We start from the raw sequence: 27,992 nt of genomic DNA on the forward strand, positions 1-27,992 counted from the left end.
GAATACAGAAGAGTGTTACCTTTTTTTACAGCGGTTTTCCCACCTCAGAGGCCAGAACAATTTTGTGTGTGTGTGTGTGTGTGTGTGTGTGTGTGTGTGTGTGTGTGTGTGTGTGCGCGAAAGATCAAAAAGTCCCACTTGAAGTGACTGAGCTTCTTGATGAGTGTAAACATGTAGGTTCACTGCTGTTGTCTTCTCTTTGACCATGTTCTGAAAAAACATTTAGAACAAAATAAATATTCATCTTGAAATATCTCTTTTCATCAACAATGCATCTTTGCAACAGTTTGGCACAAACAACAAAACAGTGAACTTAGAGCGTGGTTCTAGAAATGTCTGAATAAAGTCTTGTGTAACTCATTCTGCAAAGTGGAAAACTAAGCATTAGGTTAGACTTACAGCCTCACTACATTAGTTCAGTTAAATTATCCTTCAGCAGAAGCAACAGTGTTGTTTAATGTTATTGTAAACTGAGACAAAATACTGACATGTTAATTTTAGCTGAAGCTAAAAAAAAACTGCATGAAGCTTTTAAATGAGACTGTCCTAAATGGCAGAAAATTCAACTGGAGAAAGTCTCACACTGATTTTTTAATACCATATAATGTAAAAAATAATGTTCTGACATTCGCTAACATTTTGACACTCTGAGGCAGAATAAAAATGGTGACATACCTTACTCAGTCGAGGTTGCCTTATCAATGCAGCTCTGGACATCAGTGACAAAAGGCTGAGTAGGTTGTAGTGAGGCTGGGTCTTTGTGGTGACAGACCGGTTGGTGAATGTGCTCCAAGGGTGAAATTCAGAAAAGTCAAATGCAAACTCCAAAAACAGCCCAAAGTCTTTTGCAAAATCTTGTTTTGTCTGTTAATTTTTAAATCTTAAATCCACCCATTTTTCACCTTGTCAAGATGCTCAGCTGTTTACAGTAAAGATGACAGTAAATTACTGTAGATAATGGCATTCTGTGAAAGTGCTGTAATCACGTTTTTTTTCCTCCCAGGTTGCATTGCAGTTTATGCACTGTATGACACTAATATAGCACACTGTAAATTTACATCAAAGGTTTACAGTGTATCACATTTTTTCAGATCCACACATCAGTCTCTGGGTAAATACGTGAAGGGTGCTGAGCTGCATCTGCGGAAACCCAGATTCATCCCACCTTTGCTCCTGCATCAGAGCCCTCCATGGGAGCCCTACATCAGCATCCTCCTAGTCCAGGAGACCAAGGGGATATAACCAATTCCTGATCTCAACAAGGAGCTGATAGGTAAATTGTAAATCACTCTGTATGACAATGATCCTTGTCTAGGCATCATTCAAGATGTTGATACAGAGGGTTGTCCTTTAGTCAAAGCAATGCACAGGGTTGCGATTAACAGGTTTTATTGGCCAATGAGTGATTTGGTTTTGGTTTTGGTTGGACTTATGTCAGAACCAAGAACTTCTGACTTGAAGCTTAGTGACTCAGTGTGGAAGGAACTCTTGTTTTAATACCTGTACATGTAGGTACCAGTTGAAATTTGAAAGTTGAAGTGGGTTCACCTCTAAGGCTGAAATGAGATATAAATGTACTTGGTACACAAATGTAATATTGTGGTGAGATGCTGTTAGTGTTTGTGTATTAGTATTAATATTTTGGCTATAAATTATGTAAATCAGTTTGACCCAGTCTTTACTACAATACCTCTACTATCTTTAAAACATGTAATACTGTATTTTTGTCTGTTACTTTTCTCTACAGTAGCCTGTTGTTTATGAGGGTTGCAAGTAAAAAATAATAATTTAGAAAGATGGAGGTGATGTATATGCAAGTGAATTGGAAAATGAAGCAATAAAAATGGATGTCAATTGAAAAATGGAACCTGTCAATTGATTTGATAAACTCTACTGACATTGTATGTGGACTGACTACTGTTCATCATTCAAAACCCTCAAATTACATTTATCATTTTCAGCAAGCAATTTTTTTTTTTACTTCTGCCCAAAAAGTAAAAACAAGTTCCTCATCATGGAAGACATTAGATATTATTTCTGTACCCCTGCCCAAAAGAAGTCTTATTCAAATCAAACGGACTGGAGATCTTATGGAAACAAAGATGCAAATCATTTTCATATATATTTTAGAGTTACCCCTCTGTGGACACTTTCTGCACTGACATTAATACCATCCTGAAAACAGTTATTTCAACCAAAATGATTTGGGATTTTTGTTTACCTGAATGTTTAATAGCTATCTTGTACTAGTTCTCTCAGAGGCAACAAAAAACTATCTCACAACCTCATTAACCCCACGCTAGTATTGCCATAATATGCTCTACAGCAATGCTAACAAATAGCCAGTTAGTGATAGCAACATTTGCTGAACAAATTCATGGTATTAGTAACAGCAAGTCAGCCAACATCATCATGCTACTGTAATCGTCACTAGTGAAAACAGACATTAAGTTACTTACACATGGAGGAGAAGGAAAACCAGAGCACCAAAGCTGGAGCCCATCAGCAGCTCGTAGGGTTCTCCATTTCCAGAAGGACAGAGCAGTATTGGCTCCATGGTTGGACTGAGGAAGAAATTCAGCCTTGAACTTTTGCACAAATGACACTGATGAAGCCAGTAAAGACCCTGACATTGCTGGTGGGTAAAGACACTGATGGAGCTGGCAAAAAACCCCAAAACGTTCTGGATGTTTTGACAGTCCACTAGATGACTGGTTTTTGAGCCAGTAATCCCCTTGGACAGTTGACATTGCTCGGGTCTCATTTCTATTTGTTGAAGCCCTTTAGATGAAATAATGGTTTCTTTAGAGGAGAAAATTCTGGAAGTTCTCACTTTCACCTGAAGGCTGCACACTGCACTGAGTCAACTCAGGCGTGGTGCGTGTGTGTTTTAACATGGGAAAGGCCAACAGTTCAACGGGAGGGAGTCAAACCCAAATGCATGAACATCCTTTATTTCCAGCCCGGTTATCAAAACAGGGAACAGAGAAAGTCAGATTACAACACACACAGGGGACACTTATCAGGACACCATCACTCCACGATACCTTCACATAGAAAACAGTTTTATTTTGAATGCACCGGAAGTCCATACACACCGGATACAGCAACTTGACTAACGACCTTCTGAGGACGGCAGCTGGTAGCTAACCGTGCAGACAAGTCTAAAACGAGGCTAAAAGCCGCGTGTGTGCAGTGTGAGGTAGAGTACGCTTACCGTTTCTGTCTGTCTGTGTGTGTGTGTGTGTGTGTGTGTGTGTGTGTGTGTGTGTGTGTGTGTGTGTGTGTGTGTGTGTGTGTCACTGCCCACCACTGTGTCTGTCTGTGTGTCTGTTGTCTGTGATGAATGAACGAGGCTACGTTAGCTAACTGAAGTTGAACTTCGGACAGTAATCGTTTGACAGCTCGTCTCAGAGCCGATGTGTGCTGTAATGTCATGGTTTTCATATTTCCACACACACCGTGAGAGAGTCGTCAGAATATAATGGTAGTTAATGGTAGAAAGGTCGCTTGGTCATTTGGATCAGTCTGATCACTGGCATTGTTAACAGCTGTGTACATGGTCCATCAGGAGCTAAACATAGCTGAGTGCGTATCAGTCCTCACATTGACTTCATTGTGTCTGGCTGCTACCACAAGCTAAAGCCCCACTGACGGGGCTCCATCCTTGGAAAGGATGACTCATAGCTTTTTGCTCTCTTCCTTCTTCTAATCTTTCCGGGCGAGATGTGAGCGAAGTGAAGCCGACTGCTGCGCCTCTGCTCCGGTCTTGTCCCGGTGCAGGGGCGAGGTGCAGCGGGGGGAGGTGGACATTATGGGGAGGGAAACGGTCACGTCAGCCTCTCACGTGATGTTTGAAATGTGGTGAGGTCGTTTAGTTCTGCTGGAGCTTCCCGGAACTTCACGTCTGCACCGTTCACACATACAATGACCTCAGTGTGCTGCACATCTGTGACAAGACCAGATCAGAACCTGGATTATGACTGGACTTTGTGCTAATCTGACATGATTGAAAACTGTTGTTAATCTGCTGTAAACTACTATTTTAGATGCAAAGTAGCTAAACTCTGCTCAAAAAGTTGCCGAATGTTGCAAGATGACTTACTTACTAATTGGCATGTTACACCCACAACAGGTAACCATCTTAAGGTATGACAACCCAGGAAGTAAAGCGTTTTTAGTAAAGGTATTACAGAAGTTCAACTTTACAATTCATATTCACCCACCGCAACCTCCTCACAGTTACCTCCCAGCTAAAGCTAACAGGGCAGGGGTTAGGCTCCACTACGCACCGGTATACACTGCAATCACTAGATTGTGCACACTCAATTAAGTGAACACATTCCAAAGTTTACACATGTGATGATTTTCAAGGAACAACCCACGTCACACCTTAAGCCTGCCCTGACTGCCTGAGCAAGGTTTAACAACTGATGGAGGAAATTAACAGATTACTAAAAAGAACTAACAAACAAAAAGAGAAAAAGAAATTGGTCTGCCCCAAGGGCAATACCCACATTTGTTTGCCTGCTGCCAGAAAATTGCAAGGACGGACTAGACAAAAAAAAAGAAAACCCCAAAAGCAAACATAACAGGTCCACAGCAAGAGCTGCTAATGGACCTCTGATGCTCTGCAGGGAAACACATAAAAATCTTAAAAACACTTCATTTATTTGTTTATATAGATTAAAATGCATACCAATTAATATTAAAACTCCATGGCTAAACTTAAAAATATCTGGTACATCGATCTCATTTCCTACCGACCACCAACACCCTCAACCCCCGAGGGAAACGGGTCTAAAATACAAGAAAACGATCAGTTCTGTCTGCAGTTCTGTCTCCTATATATTATTAAATGGCACACTTTCTCTACTTAGTGCCACCTGCTACAAGCATATTCATGACATCATTATGTCGTCATTGCATTCTCCCTAATGTCTCAGCCCTTCATCTGTTTGCTTCTCTCCTCCTTTCTGTGCTCACATATACAGTATTTTAATACACAATAAAGCTGTTCTCATTGACGTGTTTTTCTGTTGTCAGACAAGTTTGAAAGAGCAACTGAAACACGGCTCTTTAAGACATGTTAACCAGCAGTCACTCCCAAGTCATTTCCAAGCTGCTGCGCTGCACTGTGGAGGGAAAACCAGACGCCACGCTGCTGTAATGAAACTGGCAACGCTCTTTTATGGAAAGTTGCTGAGGCAAAAGCTAGATTTATTGTTAGGTACTTCATTAAAGGGGTCTGGAAAGTTGGTAAATGTAGCGATAAAGTTGGCAGCACTGCCCCTTAATGACATCATAGACAGTGTTTGCATTTTGAAAGAGCAACGACCAATAGGGAACCTTCAACACTTGGGAGGCTCAGAGCTCTTGAAATAAAAAGAGGTGCGTCAGCGGGCGGCCAAAATGCTTGATTGTCACGTGATTCATGGAGACCTCACATAGTTCCCGGAAGCTCTTAGTGGGCAATTTGAAAACAAATGAGAGAAGAGACAGAACTGTGATTTTTAAACATTTTTTGGTAATTAATAGACAATAAATATAGATTTATAATATTTATACAGCACACTGACACATGTATATAGTTACATCACTATATTTTTTTAAGAAGAAAATTTTGAGGACATACAGACTATGTTTGAGGATAACAGTTAGCATCAGCTACCTTGTTGACATTTTTAGGCTAACCTCACCTTGGTTAAAAAGTGTGTTCCTGTTGGAAAACAGAATGTTTCAAAATTCAGATCAGATTTAATTTTCTAATATTCCTTTCAGTAATCCCAAGGTAACTGAGGGTTAATTGATCTTGATGACTAATGTCATCTTTATGACTTTCAGATAGGATAGCAGGAGATTGACAGGTGAATATCAATGATTATCACATATTCATTTCATAAATCTCCAGTAAACTCAGAAACATGAATAGTATGTGAAGTGGTTTGTGTCTGTCTTCTGTCTTACATAAAGTCTGCACCATGGTTTATTGTGCTGCGTGGGGATGCTACATTCAGTCAGAACAATGAGGATTTAACTCAGGTCAGCAGGAGCTACCTTACATCACTAAAGAGGCTAACAACAAAAAATATGTGAGGTCAAAGAACATATCATTGGCTTCATGTTTGGTTTATTAAAAACAAGGAACAGGCTTGTAAAACCCAGGGAGTTGAGACTGAGTGAGAGTGCTGTCTGACTGCAGAAAATGTTCAGGCTCCACTGAGTCCCCCTCTGGTTCATGTGCTAAGAGAGGTAGAAAAAGGCAGAGAGAAAGGGTTCAACAAACTCTACATCTGTGAAGATTCTCAGTCATCCAGTGGTCATCCATCATTTGTCCCCTCACCGCTCCTGACCTGTAACATCACTGCTCCTCATCCCATAGCACCCCTGACATACAGGATGCAGAATCCAGCAGTACGAGTCCTGATAATATACATTCTGTATTCAGTATGATTACTCAATAGAATCAATTAATACACAATTTTAAGTCTGATTCCTTGTATGATATGGCAGTATTATAGGCATTTACTGTGATTCCTTATTGCTGGCTTATTTGAAACATATTTAGTTTTCACTCTCACCGTGTTCCACTCAGCACTCCTGACCTGCTGCATCACTGCTCCTCCACCACGCACACCTAGTGCTCCTACAGCAAGTTACTAATACTCACCAACAAGATTCCTCATACAATACAGTAATAGAATACATGTGTGAAGATTACTTTTATATTAGGTTAGTATAACACTTTTATTAAGTGTAAATCTCCATTTATTTCCTTACCTTTTAGTCTCAAATATGCAGTTTTATGATGTATCACAAAAATACAGGGGTTGGACAATGAAACTGAAACGCCTGGTTTTAGACACAATAATTCATTAGTATGGTGTAGGGCCTCCTTTTGCGGCCAATGCAGCATCAATTCGTCTTGGCAATGACAGATACAAGTCCTGCACTTTTGAGCCATTCTTCTTGCAGAATAGTGGCCAGGTCACTACGTTATGCTGGTGGAGGAAAACGTTTCCTGACTCTCTCCTCCAAAACACCCCAAAGTGGCTCAATAATATTTAGATCCTGTCCACAGCCCAAGATTTGCGCTGCTGGCACCATTGAATCCGACGTTTGGCATTGGCACGAGTGACCAAAGGTTTGGCTATAGCAGCCCGGCCGTGTATATTGACCCTGTGGATCTCCCGACGGACAGTTTTGGTGGAAACAGGAGAGTTGAGGTGCACATTTAATTCTGCAGTGAGTTGGGCAGCTGTGGTTTTATGTTTTTTGGATAGAATCCGGGTTAGCACCCGGACATCCCTTTCAGACAGCTTCCTCTTGCGTCCACAGTTACTCCTGTTGGATGTGGTTCGTCCTTCTTGGTGGTATGCTGACATTACCCTGGATACCGTGGCTTTTGATACATCACAAAGACTTGCTGTCTTGGTCACAGATGCGCCAGCAAGACATGCACCAACAATTTGTCCTCTTTTGAACGCTGATATGTCACCCATAATGTTGTGTGCATTGCAATATTTTGAGCAAAACTGTGCCATTACTCTGCTAATTGAACCTTCACACTCTGCTCTGCTCTTACTGGTGCAATGTGCAATCAATGAAGACTGGCCACCAGGCTGGTCAAATTTAGCCATGAAACCTCCAACACTAAATTGGCAGGTGTTTCAGTTTCATTGTCCAACCCCTGTAGCTCCCTTCTTTATTATTGTCTAACAGTAGCTTGTTCTCCAAAATGGATATTCACACAGGCCCCATTTAACTATACTAATATACTGTATGTATTTAACTAAGATTTAACTAACCCCCCTAAAAATCACATTTAGAAACATGTTACTCTAATTCCACAGAGTTGGATGAAATGACATTACAAGAATTGATTTTAAAATTAATAGGCTTCTCCTGGCTAATGTTGTGTGTTGCTGACCTTATCCATATCCAGTATCTCAGTCTTATCTTTTAACGTCCCTAAATCTTCTGATTTAGTGGGGAAATCCACTAACCTGCTTTAATGCACATGTTAACTTGATCCAGCTTTTCTTTAAGCATCTTACCTTTTTAAACAGGCGTCCTAAACAGCATATTCTGTTGCTACTCCGATGTGCTGCTAGTGTTTGCTGCTAACTTCCAGGAACTATTGAGATGCTCCATGATTGCTGCAAAAGAATGGCCCATTGGAGTGAACGGAGATGACACGACGCTCTCTTTCAAGAGCTCTGGGTAGGCTGACCAGTGGTGTTACTTCATCACTCAGTCAGGTGACATTCAGCTGACCAGTGGTACAACTTTATCAGTCAGGCAGTCAGTTGTGGACATTTGGGGATGTAGCATTGGACCATGGGCGGGCCAGTCACTTCTACTGTCAGTAGGCATTGAAAACTAGTTGACTCATTTCTGCCTCTCTTCTCTGAAAGCTCTAATGGATTCCTACTGAGCATGAACATCTGTACGGCCAACTGTGTCCACAGAAATGTGAACTCATGCTGCTATTATTGCAAAAATTATGGGTAAGTTGCCTCCAGTGTCAATGTGCATAGTAATACATTGAGTTTTGGTCAGGAACACAACATGACTGTCCAATGGCTGGGTTCTATTTCTAATTTCTAAAATTTCCTCGCATCTTTATCTCTCCTTCTCTGCCCTCAGTCCAGACTGATAAATGGTGTTTTTCTCCCCTCAGAGCAGGAGCTAAACAGGCCTCCAGACTGTGTACATTTTCAACTGTCAGCTCAGTGTTTCAGTGTGTTTGCAGAAAACCTGTATACATTAGTGTATCATATAGTTGCCCAGTGAATAACTACTACATCAGAGGCAGTAAGGTATTTACATGGAAGGAGTATATTTTCAGTTTTGGTGTATATATCCATTGCAGGTTTGGGCTTAAATTTCATTTAAAGTGGTATTAAAAAGTCTTGAATTTAGCTTGTTTAATCTGCAGTTACCCTGTTTAATTATTATAAACAGTTGAAGTTATCATTATTATATTAGATGCAACAAAGCTGATTCTAAATGAGTCACATTTGTTATCCGATAAGTAGACTTAAGCTGAATAATGAGTGAACTAGCCATGCTTTTTCACACAGCAAGAAGGAAATAAATTTAACATTAACTTGTAGCCTAGCAATCAGCTATGAAATCAGTGAGTCTTTGTCTCTCAGCCAGGCCTGCATTTCTTAGTTCTGCCTGGGTCCTGGTCCCAGATTTCAAGTTATAGACCAGCAGATAGGTGGGGTGTTCTTTAGCTGCAGGGATTGTCAACAAGCCCTGACAAAAGTACAGCTGCTTGCAGTGCTCAGAGCTCTGTGTAAGCCACTTGTTTGCTTCAGTTTCCATGCTGCGGAGGCAATGAACACCTGACACACTGACACATTGAGTCTAACTTCTTCAATAGATGATGCTAGAGAAAGTGTTTTCTGCACATTCTGAATGAAGTGTGTCTCTCTCTGTAGATGCCAGGTGCTGGTCCATGGGTGTGAGCCGACTGGATGTATTTTACAGACGGCTGCTCCTCACCAAACTCTTCATAGGGGGATGGGGAAAGCCTGAAGACCTCAAGAGGTGCAGAAAACAGGGAACACAAGAGACAGTTAGACATATCAGGGGTGTTGAGAAGCATGTCAGCATATACAGAAGAATTTAATAAGAAGGAAGGAAACAGAGCACTTGTGCTCTTTGTGCACCTGGGAGATGTTATCACTCCAGCATGACCTGGGTCTGGTCTCTGGTCTCCTCCAGAGCCAGCTTTTTTTGTTTGTTTGTTTTTTAATCAAACTGTTGAAAGTAAAATTTTCTGACTCAATTGAAAGATTAAAGAATAAATTCTTAATACATATGATATGTCCCACCAAATTCCATGAACATCTAAGCAACTTAAATTGTTATTTAGTTATTTTTTGGGTGTTATATGCCTTTATTTGACAGGACAGTGTACTTTTTCATTTTCATATTTATTTTTATAGTAATAGTATAGACCGACCGCTGCTCACTTCTGTTGTTGCTTAATTTGCATTGCTGTTGTGGCTTGTTGATCTGTCTGAATGTTGAAGGTTTTGCAGAAGAGGTAAACGTAGTTATTGACTGTGGATGTTGAACTCATGTTCACCCTTGTTTGTTTTTCAGAATCTTTGAGTTCCGTAAAATCATTGGAGACAGAGAGAAATGCAAGTCTCTGGTGCCTGAGGACTACCCAGTTTACATAACCAAGGTACTCCATGTGTCCTCTCTCCTCACCAGTATACAGGAACCATTTAGTTTTGTGTTCTCACAGATATGTGTGTTTGTGTCCAGACAGAGGAGCACTCTGACTGTCAGGTCCACAATGGGTTCTTCATCTCTCCTCTGGAGCACTTAGTTCCTGGAATCCTGCCACAGGAGGCTGTCAAAGCCAGGTACACAACATGATTTTGTCTACTCTGTTTACATTGCTAATGTGATGGTCACACAGAAGGTGACATGAGCCCTGTGGTCTCTGGAAGCTCTGAAGGACTCGTTCTCTTTCTACTGAAATATGAGCATAGGAAAATGGACTTTTAAATACCTGAACAGATTGTTGCAACAGTTACTAAAATATATATTAATTTTAAAGTGAGTTTACTCCAGAAGTAGGATTATATGAGGAAGTATGCTGATGCAGTGAATCCATTAAAAAGAAATTCAAATAAAATACATTCAAGCAAAAGAATAGACACAAAGGAATGGAAGGATAACATGAATGTCAGGTCTTCACAGTGTGAAATGGTGGGTGGAGGAAAGAATGTAATATACACAGTTCTATTGCTTCACCTTGTGTCAAAAGCCCCTTTTACACTTTTTACCCTGTTCAAAAACCTGCTAAAGGGAACAATCAGCACTCACCTCCAGGTTAAATGACCCTGCTGCAGTCACAGGTATTTATCTGCTCCATCCTCAATCAGCAGTGACGTAAACATGACACCTGGCTGAACACGATAATTCTATTCACCTATTTCTGTGGTATGACATCTTTCAGACACACCTGTCACCTGCCCAACATGGTGCTGTTTAACCAGAAACACTGCAGCTACACCTTCAGCTGAGAGTGAGCTGCAGCCCTGAAATAAGTTGTAAAAACACACAATCACAGACAGAAGCATTTTACCAGTCTGAGCGGCAGCTAGTAGCTCACTCTGACTCTGGGAAGATATCCCCCCCCTGCTATTTGTGTGTGTCTGTGTGCGCTGTAACTGCATGTGATGATGATGTTCCCTGTAGTTGTCAGTCTGAACAGAATACATATTATGATTGGCCAATGAGGCCAGGCCTGGCATACACAAACAGCAGCTCTGTACACCCTGAATGACAGGCACACAGAGAGGGCCGGTTAAGAGATGCTCAGGCTCAGAAATAATGTCTCCTGGTCCTCCAACGGCCGCTCTGACTATGACAAGGCAAAGAGGGGCAGAGCAAATCAATGTGATGCTTACAGCTCTACAATGAAATAAGATTTTACCCATTTGAAGTAGTAAAAAAGAAATCAGTGCATAGGAAACACTGAGCCTTATGAAATAACAGTGTCATAAAATGTGTTGCATTAAATATATTGCGCAACAACAAGAACATAACTCAAAGCCACATCTGTCTGTGTCTGTTGAGTTTGAGCCAAATAAGTTACAGGTGGTCACTCATGATGTGTTTGTGTACTGTGGTCCTCACAGTGTGTCTGCTGTTTCAGGTTCCAGTTCATCGTTCCTAAGAGGTGGCAGAAGAACAGACCAGTATGTATCCACTTGGCTGGTACTGGAGACCATGTAAGGCTCTGAACCTCTTAACCTCAACATAACGTCAACATCAGCATGCACTCAGGCAAATTCTCCCAACCTGATCCTTTGTGTATGTGTGTGGGTTTTTGTGTATGTGTGTAGTTTTTCTGGCGTCGGCGGACCCTGATGGCCAGGCCCATGATCAAAGAGGCAGGAATGGCTTCACTTCTTCTGGAGAACCCGTATTATATCCTTCTGCTTTTCAAGAATTCGGCATGAAACTCTTCTGTAAAAAGACAGTTAAAAGGCTTGTAGATGAAAGACATGTAGATGTGGGATCAACACATGCACTTAAAGCATTTTGTTAGGAACACATGTGCACCTGCTCATCCATGCAATGATCCAACCAGCCTATCATGTGGCAGCAGATAAACTCCTGTAGACCCAGAAGAGGCCAGGCTAACAGGTTAGCCTGGTGTTGGAGACAAACCCTGAAGACGACAGGAGTGTGGGAGTGTGTGTTGATGAAACCAGGACATTAGTCAGTAGGTATGAAGAACAAAATGCTCTGTCTGCACAAAGGGACTGAATTCCATCCTCTGGTCAGATGTTTGTGTTATACTTGTTGTGTGCTGTCTGTGAACATCTGTTTATTCCTTGACTGACCTTTTACATGGCTATCGCAAACCCAAAGACCAACTGTAAGTTAACTTCCTGTCACACACTATTGATTTTATTATCATTTTGACACTTTGTTGTGTATTTTCAGACAGAAGTAGATAAAAGTGAGCTTCCCTTTTTAAATATGACAAGCAAGTGTAGAAGAAACCTTTTCCTAAAATATAGTTAAAAATTAAAAATAAATTTTCAATCATTTAATAAAAAAAAAATCCTAATCAAAAACAATTATGAACATGACTGTCAGTCAGACCTGGGGACAGATGCATAAATGATGCCGACACACAGGAACCATGTGTAAGTCATTTCCCACATGAACTGTGTGGTGTGTTGAGACTGTGATCACCTCATTCTTCTGAACATGTGTACACATGTCTTTTTAGAGCAGCCATATTAGATACAGTGAAGGGAAAATGAAAAACAGACACAGAATTTAACATAAAACAAAGGGGCCAACTTCACTGAGCTTCATTCATTTTTTTTTATACAGAAAAAACAATTTGACAGTTCACAAAAAGATGTGATTGTATCTGTGCACTCAGTGTTTCCTTTAGCATTGTTAATGTTATATCCTCATTATTTAAATTATTTGTATGTGCATCCAATTTCTCATTGAGTGAGATTTATAAAACAGAATCATGTGCACATGCCTTTAAAACTCTGACCAAAGGAATGTGGGAATATTTCTGGTTTTGTGCATTCACATAGTTGGAGTCATGAATCTACACAGAGCTTTATGCATCTGGCCCCACATGTCATTTCTGCATTACTAACCATGAATGTAAATTTCAGCTTTCAGCGTTTGACAGTATTGAATACTTGTCAGTCAGTACCAAAACTAAGGTGACCCCTAAGAATAAAGCATGTACAAAAGAGAAAGCACAAACACTAAGGGAAATGTGGTACAAATCCAGAAATGAAACAAATATGAAAACAAATGAGACAAGACCTGGTCCAGAGGAGATGCTCCAGGACGCCAGGAGGAGTGATGGGCTCCGTTTGGATGAACAGCAACATCACTGGTAGATTTCCTTCTAAAAAATGTAATTTACAGTGAGTTGGTCAAAGAATACACCTCAATTCTGAGACCAAACTTTATCCAGAATGTGACTGTCACAGACAAAGTGATGACATTACATCATTGGTCGTTACTCTTTCAAAATGATTTGGTGCAAACAAGCAGTGTTGCCAACTTGGCACCTTTGTTGATGGATTAACTGACTTTTCAGATCCTTTAGTGACTTTTTAAAAATTCAGGTGTATTAAAATACTGCATATGTGAGCACAGAGAGGAGGAGAGAAGCAAACAGATAAAGAGATTAAACCAGCTGACACCAGTCCACTGGCCCAACCATATTCTAGGTTTTGAATGGTCTTGTGTTTCAAATCACTGCAGACAACAGAGTCAGTGGTAAATAACCAGAGGGCTCTGAGATGAGACTGTTCTTTCTGGGAGAAGGTGCACATAGACCAGCCGGTCATCTCTGGAGGGGGACTGCGAGCTGCTGAGGAGACTGCCAGTCTCACCTGACACCAGAGCAGATTTCCAAACAGATGTTATTTGATAAACTGACCACATATTAGAAGTTTAAATGGTCTGAAAACATATCAAGCTATGCAGTTGTTCGGGTTAGGTACATGAAGTCTGATGGACATATCTGTAAAGTTAATGTTTATCCCAGAGCCCATCACTTGTGTTTTCCCTGTTTATATGTGTATTCATTTGTTGCATTTCTAGATTCAGAGCATGTTTCCTTTAATGTTTGTGCTTCCTCTGTTGTATGTACTTTGTCCTTAGGGGCCACCATACAAGACTGTATTGAGATGGAAAACCCTGTCTTCGTGGTGATGTGTTTGTAGTGTGCGGACAGCAGCTGTCTGGCTTTTTGTTGTGGATCCTCAAGGAGACCCACACAACAAACCACAAAACTAAAACCACAACCCCACTGTTGTTCTGTCAGCTCCTCGTCTCACCGCTGCAAGTAGTTTATTTCAAGCAGCTATTTTTAAGTTGTTGCTACTGCTACATAGCTAACATTAGCATTAGCAGCTGTTTACTCACTAGTCTAGAGGAAACGTGAGTTCAGCATCAAACTTCATCCTCTACTCACCAACATCTGTCTCCAGAGGTGGAAACAAACATCAATGTTAACTCTGCTGAAGTTAGCATGCTAACAGCTAGCTCCAGCCCGTCTCCTCACTGTCTCCTCCCTGTAGCCTCCAGCCTCCATAGCTGCTCAGAGGACTTGTTATAATCTCTGGTCTTAGAAAGACAACACTGACTGAAACTGTTGTGAGGTGACCATCACCACCAACTGCTGCTGACGAGAAACCAGGGTCAGCAGCAGAGAAAACCCTCAAGTCAGAAAGAAAATCTTTCCTAAACCCTTCAGGCAGGGGTAAAACCTCAGGAAGAGCAGCAGAGGAGGGATCTGTTTTGTCTCCAGGACAGACAGGAAATAGATGTGTACAGAGTGAAGGTTTTTTAGTTTGATGGTTTGAATCAAATGCCGTAATGCCATAAATTCAGGATAGTTCCAGCTGCCAATCCTCTGTGAAGCTACAAACCTGCTCAGAGCCACCTGCCACACCACGGTTTTCATGGACTCTTCTTAGAGCTGGAATTCATTCAGAGTCAAGTAAACAGGGGCATTCTGTGTGAGTTTTTTTAGGAGGTCCTGTCTGAAGAATGTGTCAGACCTGTTTGTCATGGGAGGGGCTCTGATCCTGGAGTCAACGGTGCTGCTCCGCTGGCTGCATGGGGAGGGATACTGGCCCCTGGGAATGACTGGGATCTCCATGGGAGGATATGTGAGTCACCAGAACAGCACAGTCTGTCATTCCACCCTTTATCAGACATGCTGGTCACCCCTACTCACCAGCACCATACTATAAATTTTAAAGTAAATAAACTACATGCAGGTCCACATAAAAATACAGGTGGGTTCAGCTTAATATTGTACTTGTCTCTACCCAAACATTCTGTTGTCCTTGCTCCAGATGGCATCCCTGGCAGTGACTAACTGGCCCAAGCCCATCCCTCTGATTCCCTGTTTGTCCTGGTCCACTGCCTCCAGTGTCTTCACCACGGTAACACACTCTCTGTAGCTGACATACAGCAGATCAGTGAGAAGACGTTCTGTTACCAGAGCAGCATAAAGTCGACATTATAGCCAAACATTGTCATGGAGGTGCTGTAATTGTTTTCCCTCCTCTCTGGTTGATGGAAGCTGTGACACTGTAACAGGTTTAATGTGGTTTTATGCTAATCCATATTTCTGTTTTCTTGCTCGTGCCTTTAAATCAAACAGCTTTGAATTGGTCTTTGTGAATTCAGTCTAAACAATGACACTGAGTCTGATGCTCAGGCTTCATGTTATCAGTTTAAATGACAGACTGTCTACAGTATGTGTAATCATGTCATAAGAAGAAGGAACAATATCTTATTGGTTCAGCTAGTTCCTGTGACTTTTTGTGATCGGATGAGCCAGGACGGATCTTAATACCTGGGCCTTAGTATTGTTTTATGACTGGCTTGAAGAAATGTGAACCTATCCTTTAATGTGGGAAAGAATTAGTTGAAATGCAGCAGTGACTTCCTTCTGTTTTCTGCCTCAGCGTCAGCCAGGGCTGGCGTATTGTTTTCAGGTTGTCCCTCCGTCCCATTGTTGTGGACTCAATATTCCAGTAACACCTTAACAGAACCTCTTCAAATTTGGCACAAACATTAACTTGGACTCAAGGATGATTTGACTAGATTTTGGTGGTCAAAGGTCAAGTGTAAAGTCGTGACCTCACAAAACGTGGTTCTGGCCCTTTAAACGTAGTATCTCAGTAACACCTTGAGGGAATGTCTTCTAACTTGGTACAAATATTCAGTAGGACTCAAGGACAAACTGATTAGATTTTGGTGGTCAAAGGTCAAGGTCCTCATAAAACACTTCTCACAGCAATTATGACAAAATTTCACACAAATGTTTCATATTTGTATGACTCTGGATAAACAGGTTTGTAATCTGAAACTAGTCTGAGTGGGGGACAACCATGAGACAGTAATTCTAGTTTTCTGTATGAGTAAGACTGCAGCCTGGTGGTCCTTTATATATGTGTTCTCCATCAGTTATTGTCCTCCAGTAATGTTACTGTGTGTGTGTGTGTGTGTGTGTGTGTGTGTGTGTGTGTGTGTGTGTGTGTGTGTGTAGGGTGTGCTGAGTAAAGCAGTGAACTGGGCAGAGCTGGAGAAGCAGTATGCCATTAACTCAGTGTATGAAGAGGAGATCATTAACCTGTTGGAGTACTGTGGGGTACGTTATCATATGCAGCGGTTTTTACAGATCACGTCATCATAGATGACGATGGAACAACTAAATATAAGATTTGAGATGGGTGTTAAGAATTGGTAATCACTTCGTACTGAACTATCAAATCAATTAGTTGACTAATAATCAAAAGAAAAATGATAGAAAAATGATTTGTGTGTAATCAGACCACATTACAAATCTTTATCCTCTGGTAATGTGATGAGTGCATCAGGGAATTGTCCACTGATGATAAATAGTTGAGGAAGCTCTCATGACCATCAGTAAGTATACTGTATGTGTCTCTTGGTCTGTGTGTCCACATCTATCAGGCTGATTCCTTTAAGATGGGTCAAGACTTTGGAAGGAATGTGGACTCCATAGAGCATCTGCTGGGTCTGTCTGGGGGGGACAGAGCATCAGTGGACCAATACTCCAAAGCTGGGGGGGAAGCTGAAGGGGGACAAGGCCTGTTGTTTGGTGGGGGCCATTTATTATCATCAGTGAACAGCAGTGGGACAAGCCTGGACTCTCTACCAAGGTAAACAAGTTAGGTTCTTGTGAATAGAAGCTACGAAATGTCTCATTTGCACTTTTGTCAAATAGCATCTTCATGTGTTTCTCAAAAATGCATCTGTGACTTTCCCTTTTTTGTTTCTGGACATGTTCCACATGCTTCCAGTGACACAACACATTCTAAGCATTACATTGGTAAGGTTTCAGCACCTAGTCATTATGTGTATACTGTATGTATTGTTTGATTTAATGTACATAGTCTATAATTAGGGCTTCTAGCACATTGTGCTGATAGACGCTAGTGTTACAGTAATTTCTTGCACGCCATTTTTTTCACATTTGTTGTTATCATCATTATTATTGTCATTGTTTTTGTTTGTTTGTTTTTATTTCATTTTTTAAAATTAGGGGTCAAAGTCAAGGTGGGATTTACCAGTGGTGTAAAAAGAAGGTTGTATCCAGTAGTTTGCTGTGCCACACTGGGCTTCTGTACAAAATGTGGTGCACAATGGCCACAAGGTGGCGCTCTCACATAGAGCTAAAAAATGCGCAAAAACTACTTTTTTGAACTCTTCTGAGGTTGAAGTACAATCTGCATAAATTGTTGTCCTTATTGCACATTATTCAACAGTACTGTAAATGTGTCAGTGTTAGCCAGCTGGCTGATTTTCAACTCGTCTTTATGCAAGAAATTTACACGGGCGCCAACAACACAGGCCATGCAAAGCAACTGGAAGCAGCAAAACATTAGGACAATAACGCAGTAACACCAAGCACTATTTTGGTACATACAGCACGTGGCAACAAAACACAGACAACAACCATCTTCACATGCTGACATGCAGAGCAGCAATAATCAAAACTGAGTTGAGTAATCAACATGTTGATGTTGGTAAAATGTTGAAAAATGCAGTTAAAAGTTAGTGAAATGGTATCATACACCAGACATACATGCCATGCAACACGTGAGAGTTGTAAAACACAAAAAGCCAGATGCTGAGTGAGTGCGTGGTAAGAGGTACAGTTCCTTACTTTAGTAGGTAGGCTGTTCCATGATGGAGAGGCTCTGACAGAAAAAAGATGATTGGCTGAAGGAGCTGGACCTCAGAGGGATTACACAGTCCCCTCCAAGAACAGATCTTTTCTCATGAATAAATGTATCCACCAATGGAGGAGCCTCGCCTTCAGCATTCAGTAAACACCAGGTAGATGTCATTGTATTTCGTAATGTTTGCCCAGCTCAGGATGTCTTTACAGTGGTGGTAAGTGTAGGGCTTTCTATGGAGACTGACTAACACTGGAGCCTGCTTGTACAGACAGAGAATGGGCTTCAGTGCTGGTTCCAGCTTGTCACACAGTATTATATGTGTAAGTGTATAAATTTCTTAGATATCTTAAATTTTCTGGGTTGTATTTGGTTATTTGCAAATACTTTCTTCACTTGTTTTTGAATTATAAGGTGAAATCAAGAAGAATACCAAGATATTTATCATGAGACGAACAATCTCTACACACAGGATTATATTTCATAGTACGCATAAGAACCACCTGTCCACTTGTAGGCTACTGTTAGATTTCCCACACACGCACAAATGTCTGCACATTGAACAAGTGAGCGAGCAAGAGAGAGTGAGAGAGACTGAGTCATGTTTTTTGTTTTTATTTTTCAAGTTGTGTTAGTGCTTAAGTTATAACACAACACCACCATAAAAGTCTAATTAGCCTACCACAAGCATTTCAAAGACCAACCTACAGGCCTGAAAAACAACAACACCCAATTGAGTAGTAGGCTAACCCTAACCCTAACCCAGAGAAACGTGCAGTAGTGCTCGGCATTAAGCAGGAAACAGATTCCCTCTTTAGCTAAAGAAACAAACAAAATCATGACAAAATGCACACATAGTGTGTTACAGGATTATGGCTGCTGGTGCCACTGTCTCCTGACACAAGCTTTGGGAGCACAGTCAGTTGCAGAGGGGGTCCTTGTGAAAAATGTGTAAACTGTCTTTTTAACATGTAGAAACAGTTTGTCATTGTTGGTTTGAGTTTGGAAGCTGCATGGTCTTTGGTTTTTGCACAGACATAAATTACAATATCCTCTGCATATATTCACACCATGGTAAAATCATTGCACCTGTGGGCCTGCAGGTCTGACTTGCATCACCTCGATGGGCGCAATTGTGTGGGGGGCTTGGCCCCCCTTAATACCTGCCTGCAGGCCTAGTTAGGGCTCAGGGGGTTAGGTTTTCATCTTTATATCCAAGCAGCAAAGCTGTTTGGTCTCATTATTTTTAGTTTATATATTTTTTAGTTATTTTAAGTGCAGCAAAAACTCACCAGAATCAGCAGGTGGGTTGCAAACACCTGCTACTCAGGCACAAAAAATTACCTAATCGTCCCCAGGGCTGCACTGTAATAATCAAGGTTAAGATTTCACAATTCTTAACAATCTCAAGAATTGCTTGGCCTAGAGTCAGACGTCTTTCACCATTTTAGTCTCTCAGTTTATCTGCATCTTTTCTCCATTAGTCTTCTGCTCTAACAATGTTATTTTTTCAGCCATTTTCAAAAAATCTAAAGCAGATTAGTCCAAGTCTGTTCACTGATTTCACTAATTTAGAATATATCATCGACGGACAATACTGACAAAAGTTATCAAAGGAATTTTGATATATTAATATGTTTTTAAATGACACGTAATGTTTTATACCTGTGTCATTAAGATCAATTTTACATAAATGCTCATTAATCCACATTGGTTAAAGCTGTTGTGACTAAACTCGGACTTGGACACTGCGTGCTTGCTTTGTGACACAGTTTTAAGATGTTCTGCTTCTAGGGGCCACAAATGTGAAAGGTTTATATCTTGGAATTGGCTGAATGGATTTGTACTAAATTCTATTCACCTGTTATATGGTCATTCCTCAGTCCATGCTTAAAATTAGGTAATGATTGATTCAAGTGGGTGTGGCTTATTACATTTTTAAATTTCCTTACATTTCACCTTCCAAACTTAAAAAAGTTTATATGAAAGTGGTGAAAATTTGCTTGCAAAATCAATTAACACCAATATCTCCACAACTCTAAATGCAAATGCCAAAAATGACACAAGAAGTCTCTAGAAAGTAGATATCAAGTCTTTCAAATGGCGTTGAGATTGGTGAAATGCTGAATCGTCATTGATTCATCAAATAGATGTAATTTGTACTGTTTGCATTTGTACAGTGAGCACATCTTTTGCTCACTGCTGGATTCAAAGTCATCAAAATATTTGATGACACTCCTGAAACCAGCTGATTTTTCATGTTAATGTTATGCATGTTGGCTGTTTTTACGTCTTTTAATGTTAAACAGACAAAAATACCCCAGTCTTGTACACATGACAACTTGTGAGGTGTGTGCATGTTTCCCCAGCTGTGCAGTCAGATGGTCACCTTTTCTGGGCATCAGAACCTCAAGGGTTTGAAACCTTAGACAACCAAAATCCTACTCTGGCAACAATTTAACTACTTTGTCCTTGATAATTGCCACTTGTGGCATTTTTATTTAGGTATGTTCTTTAGTTGGTAAAAGTGTTCCTGCAGTATACGCCTTCAAAGTTATACAAGTGAAATTTTGAACGAAGATATAGAACAGTGCACACATCAGCTGGTTACTCCCATATAATACATTACACAATCAAACACCTCACATGCAAGTGTTCCCTGACTTTAGTTTAATCTCAGTATATGGACCAGGTACATTTATGCCGAGACGTCAGTTATAAAGGAACAACCCTCCGACAGGTTGCAGTCGAAACAGGAAGTGTTGTCTATTAAGACAACAGTCACTCTGTAGTTTCTAATGCTCTGCTGAGGCTCTGTGCAACGTCTGGCACCAGTCGACCACTGGGTGGGGCCTCTCTTGCAAAATCATGAGATATGTGAAAATAACTTTTCCAAACTCATCTCAGGTTTAAAGTGTGATCTGCTTGAATCTTTGTATGAATCATCAGGTCTCACTTGCATTGCCTCAGTTCAGGTTCAGTTCAATAAATGTAGTGTAGCTGCAGTGGCAGAAACTGTATCAAGTCATCTAAAACCTGTTTGTCATACAAACCTGTACCAGAATGTGCAACTATGGACATAATGTTACAGGACACCATTTAATTACAATCCAGAAATTTCATCCGACAAAGGAATTCTGTTTACCAACAACCGATAGATATTTGTTTTCCACAAATAAAAATTTGTTAACACATTTTTTGTATGACTGAAGATTGAAAAAAATTACCTGCTTGGCAAATATGGTACAGAAAAAAAATCCCTTTTCTGTGTGTATAGAAAAGGTGTGTGTCTGTGTGTGTGTGTGTGTGTGTGTGTGTGTGTGTATGTGTGTGTGTGTGTGAGATGTTTAATTTAATAGTGTGTATCCCACACTATTGTCACTTATTTGATAAAATATGTTGAAGCTTATAAATAGTTTTCTATCACAATCAAATCTATGATAAGGTACAATACAGTGTAGTTGTTTTTTGTTTGCTTGTTTTTTTTTTATTTTGATGATCCTACTTTTACCTGCTGTTACCTGATGCTCTAGTGACACTGTTTTCTCAGAAGCCTTCATGCAGACAACACACTGCACAGGAAGAGGACAGATTCAGCCAAATGCTCTCGGCCATCACTGCACAGAGAGTCTATCGGCTTCATGAAGGGAGTGATGGATGAATGTACTCACATGGCCAACTTCTCTGGTGAGTTTTTTACAGGCAGCGTTTGTGATAAGTGTCATAACAAAGGTAAACCTGGCTCAGCAGACAGACAGCACTGCTTCCATCACAGAGAGCTTCATCAGGCCTCATCTACAGGGACATCTAGCACCTTCATTCTGACAGACCAGATAGAAACTGATGAGATCTGCCTTTCTCACTGGTTTTTAATGGAACATAAATTTGCATGTGACCCACATATCGATGGATCTGAACATTGGTTTGTGACTGAAGTTTCTCAGTGTCAGCAGGTATGATAAATGGTGTCTGTCCTTCGCTCTGTCCCAGTCCCTGTAGACACAAGTCTCATCATCGTGGTCCAGGCCAAAGAGGACGCCTACATCCCTCGTACAGGGGTCCTCAGTCTGCAGGAGATCTGGCCTGGGTGTGAAGTCAGATATCTGAACGGAGGACACATCAGTGCGTACCTGTTTAAGCAGAACGTCTTCAGGTAAGTAGACTGACTCAAAGCAGAGCAAAACATGTGTGAGGTCAGGTGTGTGAGGTAATAATGGACACTGTTTGTTCTCAGGGACACACACTACGGGTTTGGTTCCATTGTAGTGAGGCTTTCAGTCTTGAAGGTGTGTTGTTTTGTAGGAGTAAATGATCAGTACAATAATGAGCTTGGCCTGTGAGACTAGCAGACGGATCAGAACAGTTGTTTATGTTGTTTGTTAGCTTGTAACTGGCAGTGGCTGAAACAGTGTTTGTGGTTGTTCAAATGCTAACTCTGGCTAACTGTACTGACAAGGTTTCAGATGTATTTAGCCCCGCCCCCCATCCCCACAAGTTGACAAGATTGGTTCCTTAGGTTCTATGATGTATGAATCCCTGGCTGTCTGAATCTGTTTTTATGAGACTGTCATTGGTTCACTGCAGTTCAAGGTGGAAACACTCAGTCATGGTGTTGACTGATTATTTCACTCATCATATGTCTTTATTATAGAAAAACATCATGTGGACGTGAACCAGGTGAAACAACTGGTCTTCATCAGAGGCTCTTTAGAAATAATAATTCCACATATTTGAAATGATTCATTATTTCTGTGAATTGTGATTAGACTCAGGTTTAGGATGCAGACTTTCTACTTGAAATCTTGAAAACTATGAAAAGTTGTACATTTCATTTCAAACCCGCTTTGTATTGGATTGTATGATAAAACTTATGAAGATGTTTCTGTTTGGTTTTGTTGAGTCAACGTCTCCTGTCTACCTTCATTTTCATGAATGTGGGTGGAGAACAGATTTTAACTTGTGGTCAATTCACAAACTATAGTCAGTGTTGGACATGATCATCTCTGATGTGTCATCGTTTCAGAGCTGACTGCAGATCTGTTTCATTTCCAGACAGGCCATATACGATGCATTCAACAGATTCTGCCTCAAGTATCCCAACCCGCATTAGCTGGGACCAGCCTGTCCACAGACCAGAGGCATCAGCAGCAAGTATGGCAGTGAAGAAGTCTCCTGCTGAAACATAATGCTCTCCTTAGATAAAGGTCAGCTGAGCACAGTCACTGTCTGGTTCTTTGTATCTCTGCAGAGGGAGGCCTCTGTGCCTTGGTGCCCTCACACAAACATGAACGACTGTAGCAGTGTCAGAAATGTTGTGACGGTTCCTCTAGGTTCACTGGTAAACTGGTGGTTTTCATTGGTCCACACCAGCAGCCTGGACACATTCATCCTGATGTGGCTGAGTCATGAATATTTCACCTGTCTCCCCTCACATGACATCACACTGAGCCATTACTACAGAGCAGATGAATGCAGTGTGTGATGCACATTTGTACAGTGATGATGACATGTAAGGAAAATTGTAAAATATTACAGATGTGACATCAGTTAGACTCACTGTAAAGCCACAGAGAAACATGATAATAAATGATTCTAACAGATCTCACAGTGATGGAGGTGGCCCTGCTTAAATTTATCATCCTGAAGATTTTTGATTGTATTTCCTTTCAGTGATGGTTGCTCTCGACGTGGAGGCTGGTGTGGACAGTCACAGAGACACAGTCAGTAGACTTTGACTCGGCTCTGTCCTGACTCTGCTCAGGGCTCTTCTTCACAGAATATGTATTTTGTCTTTACAGGACCACAACACTGAGTTTCAGCTTTTAGCGCCTGATCTGTAGACAGTCTTTTGGGTTTTTGCCCCCACTGTACGCTTCACGTTTTCCTGACCATTGTTCAGAGCATTCTCTACATGTTGTAGGTTTTTGGAAGATGTTCTGAAAAGTCAGACTCTTGGTCTGTGAACTGCAGATAACTGCACTAAATCACCTTATGATCACAGGCAAACTGACAACAGTTGGTGCAGAATGCATAACACATTTTTTCATTCTATACAGGAATGCATGGAAGTCAGTGGCTACGCAACATTTCTAAAACAGAGCAGCGTGGTTTGGTCAGCTGTGATGTAACATGTCAGTGGGTTGAAGTGAACTGGATTTAGAGGTGTGACACCAGTGGGACAGTTCTGTAAAAACCTGCTGAAGCTGCTTTCTGCAGCTGTTGTACACCATCTGAAACTATTGTCCTTTTTCACAGCAGACATTTGGACCTGTCACAGCAGGAAGCTCAGGTGGAACAGGTAACAATAAGGATGGCTGTTTTCCATGAAGCCATGGCAGTGAACACACACATCTTAGGCCGCGTTCAGACTGCCAGCCAAAATCCCATTTTTAACCCATCCAGATTGGAACTGGAAGTCTGAACAGTCACAAATCACATGAAATCCGATTTTTGGAAACCAGATCGAAACCACCTTGGGGAGGTAGTTTCAGATCGCATTTGGACAGATGCGTCTCAGTCTGAAGAGCTGCAAACACTCAGATCGGTTTTGACTGTCCGTGACGTCACTCTACGCGACGCCAGACCCAGTGTGTTAGGAAGCCCCGGACGATGCGCTGCAGGTGATCTCCCACAGGGATCTTGATGTGCTCTTTTTGCAGAGCAGTCAGGGCGGTACACACCTCACGGACGACCACGCACACCGTTGCCTTACCGATGCCAAAAAGGTGCACAACGGTGCGGTACCCTGACCCTGTGGCCAACCACCACAGGGCAACTGCGACGCGTTTCTCCACCACTATTGCCGGCCTGAGGTCCGTGTCCAGGCATGTGAGCCGTGGTCGTAGGCGATCAGTGAGCATATTAAACGTTGCTCGGCACATTGTGAAATTCGCCAGCCATTGGTCATCGTCAAAACTGCCTAGGACTACATTTTCCCACCAGTCATAGCTCCTCGGGTGGCACCACACTCGTCACTGCACAGAAACTCCGGCAGTGAGCGCAGCACGAAGCACTGTTGTGTATAATCCTACCAGCCTCCTGCGGCGTTGCAAATGTCTAGTGCAGGGGTGCCCAATACATCGATCGCGATCTACTGGTCGATCGCAAGAGGAGTGCAGGTAGATCGCACGGAACTCCCAATGAAGTTGAGGAAAACATGTAGATCGCACGGCATTAAAAGAAGTAGATTCTACTTCTAATGCCGCGAGCGACGTATTGGGCTCCCCTGGTCTAGTGCGTCTGAGATGTTCTGCACCTCTACTGGACAGTGATAAGGCCAATATACTGAGGTGACCTGCCTCCATCATGTTTGTTGTTGTTGTTGTTGTTGTTGTCGTCACTGTCGCAATTATATGACGTCAGACGCTCTGTTACTACAGCAACCTGTCAGATCAGTCAATAATGTGGCACAGTCTGAACAGAGCCATATCCGATTTGGACACTTGCTAAAAACAGTGTGGACAGTCAGCCCTAAAAATCGGATTTGAGTAGGAATCTGATTTGAATCAGATTCGCCTGCAGTCTGAACGCGGCCTAAATGGAACGCAGCTGTTATTAGTGTTGATTCCACCTGTGCTTCTTCTACGGTGGCCCTAAGAGCTCAACTCACTGCAGCTTAGAAAACACATTCAGAAAACGTCTTGAGGTTGTTGTGAGGAATTGCATATGTGTTGTTAAGTTGATGTAGATGTTTTCTGAATGTGTTTGTGTTTTGTCAGTTTGCATATGTTTTCTAAGCTGCAGTGAGTTGAGCTCTCTGGGCCACCATATTTTCCTGCAGTAACAAACAGTCTGCTGCACAAATGGGGGGTGGGGGGTGGGGTCTTCACTGTGTCCTCAGTAATTAAACTCCTAAATCTAGACGTCATGGTAACCGTGGTGACAGGATCAGGGGCCTCATTTATGAAACACTGTAAGATCCACGTTTGCACAAAAGTAATCAGATTTAGGAACCTGTGCACTCATAATTAAATCAATGCTGAATATTGATCTACATGTTGTTGCTATGGAGATGGAGGCAGTGTTACAGACTGAGAGGCTCAAAGCTACAGCAGCTGTTGTGGTGTACACAGGACACTGTTCTCCTGTTCTTTCATGTTATTGTGGATGATAATCTTTTCATCAGTTAACCTGGTTCAGGTGAAACTCCTTAATATCACAGAGACAGCACTGATGAAATATTGATCAGAATTTGATTTGAAATTTGAGTTGATATATTTTACAAAAAAAAGATGCTAATGGAATAATTCAGGCTCATTAATACAAACACAATAACCCTGCTGGTTTCAGATATTAAAGTAAGTGAAAGTCAAAAGTCACCATCCTCCTACTCAGAGTCCTACCTGAGTCAGACCTGAAGACACACATGAAACACATGTTGATCTGACTCAGTGTGACTTCACTTCCTGAGGATGTCATCATCTCTGATGTCCCTCCAGAGTAAAGCTCCAGAAATCCACTTAGAAACCAGAGAAAACAGAGGCTACAGAACTTCATTCAGAATCCTCCTGTTTTTGAGTTTCCTTCAGTATCACAGTGATCCAGTGACACATGTCTGAACATCATGACACATAAAGCTCAGTCAGCTGCTGTAATAAGACAGTCTGACTGAATGTGAACAAATATAAACATAAAAACAGAGGAGTAGGACCGACCTGTAGCTGACATTACGACAGACCATCTGAGGAGCTTTTACAGGCGCTTGTTCTCCTGGTGGCTTCATCTGTTCATGTTGGGTCTCAAACAGGTCTGTGTGTCAGTGTGAGCATGTTTCCATCTGTCAGACCAACACAAACATTTCTCACGTCCTCCATGTTCACACAGTAGTACAGACAGACCAGAGATCCAGGGAGAGATTCAAACACAGGAGGAGCCAGTTCACAGGTGGGGGTGACAAATGACCCACATGTGATGGCGTTAAAATCACTGACCAGCGCCGGTCATTTGGAAACCACCCCTCCTCCCTACAGACAGAAACCCAGTTGGAACAGAGCTTCAGTCAGTTTGTCATCACTCCACCAAACAGGTTCTGTTTTCACCTGTCAGCTGATTACACCAAAGTCCTGGACTGAGGGCGGGGGGCTCATGGACCAGGGAAGAGCCCATGCCAGATCCAGATCACTTACTCTGAATTTGATGTTTTTTCTTTGGAGTCTGGTGTATGTTGTTTGACATTGGCCTTGGTGGAAGTCTGCTCTCTTCTAGTTTAGTTTGGATTTTGTTTTTGTTAAAAAAAAAAATGCAGTATTGTTTGTTATTGGACCCACAACCATCCTCCAGTTAACTGTGCCATGTTGTTGTTCCATTTCCATGATGTTTGCGCCACTGACACAGCCGACCCTCTGTCTTGACCACAGCTCCAGTAAAGACATGATTCAGTCTCAGCAGCTTGATTATTTTTTACACATTTGTACAATTTTTGTAAGTAAGAATCTAATGATTTTACTCCTGCTGATTTAAAATGTTGTTTTTAGGACCTAAATAGTTTGTGTTTTTTAAATCAGGTGCTCAGGTTTCTGTGGATTTTAAAACCTTAACTACATTAATGAAGTGATGTCGGAACCCAGAGCACACTGCTGTTCACATCTGTAAAATGCCCCTTCTTAAAATTAGAGTAAGACAAATCTCTATATTTCTGATTGTTTGTGTGTGTGTGTGTTTGTATCACAACCTGATGTATCTGGTTTTAACATCATTAGTTTGGAAAAAATAAAATGCTGACCTGTTAAAACAAAT

At 41.4% G+C, this 27,992-nt stretch overlaps 1 protein-coding gene across 2 annotated transcripts; it reads left to right on the plus strand.

Moving 5' to 3' along the window:
- Positions 1 to 3,067: 3,067 nt before the first annotated feature.
- abhd18 (abhydrolase domain containing 18) lies at positions 3,068 to 27,991 on the plus strand. Of its 2 annotated transcripts, XM_071506912.1 has the most exons (15): positions 3,091 to 3,202; positions 8,418 to 8,510; positions 9,453 to 9,561; positions 10,123 to 10,207; positions 10,291 to 10,391; positions 11,693 to 11,768; positions 11,883 to 11,967; positions 12,394 to 12,421; positions 15,071 to 15,209; positions 15,399 to 15,488; positions 16,601 to 16,702; positions 17,029 to 17,237; positions 21,808 to 21,944; positions 22,248 to 22,410; positions 23,310 to 27,991. In XM_071506912.1, exons 2-15 carry the CDS (start codon positions 8,507 to 8,509, stop codon positions 23,365 to 23,367), a joined length of 1,386 nt encoding a protein of 461 aa, XP_071363013.1. In that variant the 5' UTR covers positions 3,091 to 3,202; positions 8,418 to 8,506; the 3' UTR covers positions 23,368 to 27,991. The 2 variants fall into 2 exon arrangements, with proteins under 2 accessions (XP_071363014.1, XP_071363013.1); XM_071506913.1 differs by lacking the exon at positions 8,418 to 8,510 and having other exon boundaries at positions 3,068 to 3,202.
- Position 27,992: the final 1 nt, after the last annotated feature.

Source organism: Trachinotus anak, unplaced genomic scaffold (assembly GCF_046630095.1).
Source record: "Trachinotus anak isolate AG129_WGS33_773 ecotype Australia unplaced genomic scaffold, CSIRO_AGI_Tana_v1 ptg000021l, whole genome shotgun sequence".
Taxonomy (NCBI): Eukaryota; Metazoa; Chordata; class Actinopteri; order Carangiformes; family Carangidae; genus Trachinotus; species Trachinotus anak.

Bases quoted from the DNA above. Each gene is read 5' to 3' on its own strand.
- abhd18 (XM_071506912.1), top strand. The intron at 10,208-10,290 runs GTACTCCATGTG...GTTTGTGTCCAG, and splicing joins ACCCAGTTTACATAACCAAG to ACAGAGGAGCACTCTGACTG. The intron at 21,945-22,247 runs GTGAGTTTTTTA...GCTCTGTCCCAG, and splicing joins TCACATGGCCAACTTCTCTG to TCCCTGTAGACACAAGTCTC.